This window comes from Syzygium oleosum, unplaced genomic scaffold (assembly GCF_021117445.2).
Source record: "Syzygium oleosum isolate NSW1041296 unplaced genomic scaffold, Sole_v2.1 Sole_v2.08, whole genome shotgun sequence".
In the NCBI taxonomy this organism is placed as follows: domain Eukaryota; kingdom Viridiplantae; phylum Streptophyta; class Magnoliopsida; order Myrtales; family Myrtaceae; genus Syzygium; species Syzygium oleosum.
In genome coordinates, this window is record NW_026607492.1 from 9,622,010 (window position 1) to 9,627,588 (window position 5,579).

The following is a 5,579-nucleotide window of genomic DNA, read 5'->3' on the forward strand; positions in this document are numbered from 1 at the left end:
ACCAAACCAACACATCAGAGTTCGAACACGGCGGAAACGAGAATAACTCTCGAACAAGAATTAGAAAAGGGGTAACAGGGAGAGATAATTAACCAAGCAACCAACCACTTCATTACACCCACTATATTCACAATATTCAATACAAACCATCGCAACCATCAAACCTCCGCACTGACAACCGCCGATATAAAAAAGGACTAGCATCTTCGGGTAGACTATCACTTACACCAAAAAGGGTCCAACGCCTAGCTTCTACCTAACCCTAGAGGGGGTCCACTCAGAGTCAGTCTCATCGGAGTCAGTCTGATGCTCCGAGGACTCAGACTCAGCATCGATCTCAATCGGGTTATCTTCATCTCCCGATTCCAATGAAACCTCAATCATCCTCTCTTCTTCAGGCTCCTCCTCCGGTTCTTCTTCGGGTTCTTCTTCGAATTCCATCTCGGGCTCCTCTTCTGGCTCCATCTCTTCGGAATCTTCCTCCGGGTCCAACTCTATCGGTGCTTCCTCTTGATGAGGCTCCTCGGGTATTGGTTCGAAGGCTACCTCAATCTGATCTGACTCCAAGGGTGCAAATTGGTGCCCAGACTCCACAAGACCGGTGCCTGTACTGGTCAACTCGCCCTCGGGGGGAGGTATAGCCGACGGGTCCCAGTCACCTACTCCATCGAATGGGACATCGAAACCTCACACTGGCCCAAAGGTCATAACAATCCTCTGGGCTTACAATGTTGTGTTTGACCTGCTAGCAGGTCAAACACTTAGCTACGTGCTTAGCTATGTCCACCTTCATGCCATTCCACCAATAGTACTGTCTCAAGTTCTAGTACATTTTCGTACTCCCCGGATAGATACTATAATTACTTCAATGTACTCCCGTCAAAATCTCTTCCTTAAGTTCCGCATCGTCAGGCGCACACAATCGTCCACGGAACTTCAAGATCCCATCCTCAGATACTTGGAAGTCCGGTTTTCTCGTAGTAGCGTTCATCTCTACAATCTTCTAAATCTCTTAGTCCATAGATTATAAGGCCTTAATCTTAGTTTGAATTTCCGGTTCAATTCTTAGTGTGGCTAGCAAACTCGAGACTTGACTTACTTCAAGTCTAAATTTCGAGTCTCGCACCTCTTCCAACAAGGTCCATTCCTTAACTAACAAGTATGCGATGCTCGACTTCCGACTTAACGCATCAGCTACCCAGTTGGCCTTTCTGGGGTGATACAAAATATCACAATCGTAGTCCTTAAGTAACTCCATCCAACGACGCTGTCTCATGTTAAGCTCCTTTTGAGAAAACAAATATTTCAAACTTTGATGGTCCGTATATATTTGAAACTTCTCTCTACATAAGTAATGTCGCCAAATCTTAAGGGCGAATACTATTGCGGCTAATTCTAAATCATGCGTCAGGTAGTTCAACTCATGCGATCTTAACTGTCTTGATGTGTAGGCCACTACTCGTCCATTTTGCATGAGTACACACCCCAGTCCTTTTAACGACGCATCGCTATAAATTTCATATCCTCCTGGTCTTGATGGAATAGTTAATATCGGCGCCGTTGTCAATCTACGCTTTAGTTCTTGAAAACTCCTTTCACATTTGTCGGTCCATTCGAACATTGTTTCATTTTTCAACAAATGTGTCAACGGTGTTGCTATTGCCGAAAACCCTTCCACGAAACGTTGGTAATATCCTGCCAAACCTAAAAAGCTTCAAACCTCTATTACCGTCGTTGGTCTCAGCCACTTCATTATAGCTTCAATCTTTGCTGGATCTACTGAGATTCCTTCCCCAGAGATCACGTGTCCAAGAAATGCTACTTGATTGAGCCATAACTCGCACTTACTAAACTTGGCATACAATGCGTTTTCTCTTAAAGTCTGCAAAACTTTACTCAGATGGAACCCATGCTCCTCCGGGCTCTTCGAGTACACTAATATATCGTCTATAAAAACTATCACAAATTGATCCAAGAATTTCTTAAACACTCGATTCATTAAATCCATAAAGGCAGCAGGGGCATTAGTCAATCCAAACGGCATTACTGTAAACTCATAATGCCCATATCTCGTCCTGAATGCCGTTTTCGGTATGTCCTCCTTCCTAATCCTCAACTGATGATATCCCGTCCTCAAATCAATCTTAGAAAATATCGAAGCCCCTTGTAATTGATCAAACAAATCATCTATCCTTGGCAAGGGATATTTATTCTTGATGGTCACTTGATCAACTGCCTATAATCGATACACAACCTCAACGACCCATCTTTCTTCCTTACAAACAGCACTGGCGCTTCCCATGGGGACGCACTTGGACGAATAAAACCTTTGTCCAACAATTCTTGCATCTGAACTTTCAATTCTTTTAACTCAGACAGTGACATTCTATAGGGTGCTTTCGAAATTGGCTCTAGCCCAGGGGCCAACTCGATTACAAACTCTACTTCTCTTTCTGGTGGCAATCCCGGCAGTTCCTCAGGAAAGACATCGGGAAAGTTGCACACCACGGCTATATCCTCTAGCCTGGGTTCCTCAATTGTCGGTTCAACTACTGCCGCTAGAAATCCTTGGCACCTTTCATCCAATAACTTAGTCACTTCCCGTAACATTCTGAATTTTCGATCCTTTTCCCGGGATTTATGAAATGAATATTTTGGCCAATGCACTTATAGTGAGATCTCACCAGGAACCGTGCATTCACGGGAAGCTAACCTTAGGGGTAAGGCCATTATGGGATTGAGTTCGCACGATCAAAGAACTCGACCTTGGTTCGACCTTCGACCATAAGGGTTGACGAGGGAATATTTTAGGCCAACAGAGACCGATCTATTTGATTGATTGTGTCCGCAGGGAACTAGCGACAAACTCTCGTAATTATATGACAGTCGAGGTCGCCTTGGTTCGAGCAAACTTAAATGTGATTTGACTTAGTGTCGGTCATGGGTCGAGAGCGCGGAATCCCAATGAGCCACCCGTTAGTAAGAGATAAGCTAAAGTTGCGATTATTCGATTCTAGTCATTTCTTGGAATTCGGGCCCGGGAATCGAGAATTTCGAAAGTGACAATTTTTAGCGGCCGATGGCGTTTTTGGTGTGGCCAACCTTGGGGCCACCCGTTTTTGCAAAAAAATGGATTTCGGTTTGGGACGGGAAAAATGACCATTTTACCCCTGGGGCCGCGAACGAATTTTGAGGACTGGATTAAGTTGGAGGACTGAGAATTACCTGTTTGGCCGAAATTAGAGGGACAAGAATGCCCTCTCCTCCCATGAGTAATTACTCTTTCGCCCCTAGAATTATTGGATAAGGTTAAGCGTGGGCCGTTGGATTTGGATGATATCGAATCTTGGCCATTGGATCGGAGAGGTAGTTAGAGGGGTATTTTAGTAATTTCCTGTGGGGTTTAGAGTTCAATTATTGGGGGTCCCCTATAAATAATTATTTCTTTCTCTCTCTCTCTCATAATCCACCCTCTCTTTCTCTCTTCTCACCCCCACCGATCGGCACTCTCTCTCTCTCCTCTCCCTTGTGCGTGAGCCCAGCTAGGCCGGCTACTAGCTCAAAGCCGCCTGGTCGCCGCCTCTCCGCCACTCACCGCCACCGCTTCTCCTCCTTCCCGGTCGTGCCTCACCACCGTCCGCCTGTCTCTCTCTCCCTATTCGTCTCCCCTGTTCTGTTCAGCCACCACCGAGCCACCCCAAGCCGACCTCCCCTGCCTTGTACGTCCCCATCGCCGCCCCCAGTAGGCCGATCGCCACCCGCCAGCCACCCGTCCACGGCAGCTCAGCCGTTCGCCCGCCTAGCCGCCGGCACCGCTGCTCGGCTGCTGCTGCTAGTCCGGCTGTTCCAGCCACCCATCCAGCTTGTTGTCATGCCTCTTTAAGGTAAGTGACTTCCTCAAATGTTACCTAGGACCTCGGGTATTACTGAACATGTTTAGGACTCGGTTCGGGTAGTTTAAGGGCTGTTTGAGGCATGTGAAGAGGGGCTGGATATTAGGTTGTCATGGACTGAATTGGTGATTGAAAATGCGTGGTTTAGTGGACTCGAATAGGGCTGTGATGATGTGGAACAAGTAGGATTGAATTGTATGTTCGATTAGTAGGATTATGCCTTGAATGGACTTGTGTATGTGGTTGTGTGGCCTGTGGTTATTGGCTGAATTCTGCGTGAATGTTGGACTGAATATTGAGTGGCCGTGTGCCCTGTGTGTGTGACCGTGTGTATGTGTGGCCGTGTGGTACATGTGGTACGTGTGGTACGTGTGGTATGAAGATACGGGAAGGTTGGATTTGTTGGAAAAGGTGATACCCTGAGGCGTGTTCGTTTACGTGGGGTAAGTTCCGTCCTGAGGCGTGTTCGTTTACGCGGGACGATGCCGTCCCTGACGAGGTGACGATGCCCGACCCGACGGGGTGACGATGCCTGACGAGGTTAGAAGACCGTTGGTCTGATGCGTTTTACACGGGCGCGGTAGTGGTGAAAAAGTTGGAAATGAGTTGGACTTGGCTTGACGGGTGAGAATTGTGAAGTTGACGCATGGTGTGAGTTAGTGTGCGAGTGTGGTTTGTATCGCGTGATGTGGTGCTCGATTATAGGGTAAGAACTGCTAGGCATGGTATGGGACGTGCCCAAGTGGGTTTTGCCTTATAATCGAGGCACGTGCGACTGTGATGCATTGGTGCATGTGAATTCTTATTACATGCTTTGGTTTTGTGATATGGATGAGGCATCATTATGGCATATTGGCTGTGTTATTACCTGATGTGCAGGGACGTGCATGATGGATCCCAGATAGGATCGTATGTGTTTGTTAGTATGGTTGGTCGTTGTGTGATATGCGTGTTTCGTCTGGCGGTACGTGAGAGCCTATGTGGGGTTTAGAGTTGTGCACTTATTGAGATTCGTCTCATAGTTGTATAACCACAATTTCAGACCCCCAGTCTTAAACCCAGGAGGCCTACCTCCTCTTTTTGGAGTTTGAGAAGTCGTCTATGGTGCCCCAGTGGAGCCGCTGACCTTGCAACCATTGCAGGCAATTCCTCCGTATTGCGGTCAAGTGATCTTCCGGGGGCACGAGCCAGAGGACACAGGAGCAGAATGGAAGGAGGGTGACCATTAGGTTTCCCTAGAGTATTTTAGGGGTTGTGTAAAATAGGTCTGACCAGTCACCTTTTGATAAATAGGTCGACCTATAGTGAAGCTAAGTTAACCGAACCACCCGATCCTTTTGTTATGTCGGTGGTTATGAATGTTCGTTGGTTAAGTTTGTTTGTAATATAAAGTTTGTGTGCTCGTTGTAATGGCATTGTATAAAAATGAATGTTATTGTTCTTTGACGGTCTTGATGCTCTACTCTGTCGTCATCTTGATAGTACGAGAGTTTTTGTATTCGCTTCCACATGTGTCTCTGATGTTTGGGTTGGGTCGGCGATGTTCCTGGGACGTCGCAATCTTTCGACCAGTGAGGGATGTCGCGAGCTTGATTGGATTCGAGGCGTGACATCCCCGTTTGAATTGGTATCAGAGCAAGGCTAGCTCGATCCCGGTAAGGTCGAGACCTGAAGTGATAAGGAGCG

The 5,579-nt window shown here is 47.0% G+C and overlaps 1 protein-coding gene across 1 annotated transcript; it reads right to left on the reverse strand.

The window, feature by feature from the left end:
- Positions 1–252: 252 nt before the first annotated feature.
- On the reverse strand, positions 253–1,145 carry LOC115664095 (uncharacterized). Its single transcript, XM_030586041.1, has 2 exons — positions 1,127–1,145; positions 253–659 (listed from the first exon to the last, which is right to left on the reverse strand). Exons 1-2 carry the CDS (start codon positions 1,143–1,145, stop codon positions 253–255), a joined length of 426 nt encoding a protein of 141 aa, XP_030441901.1.
- Between the last annotated feature and the right edge of the window lie 4,434 nt (positions 1,146–5,579).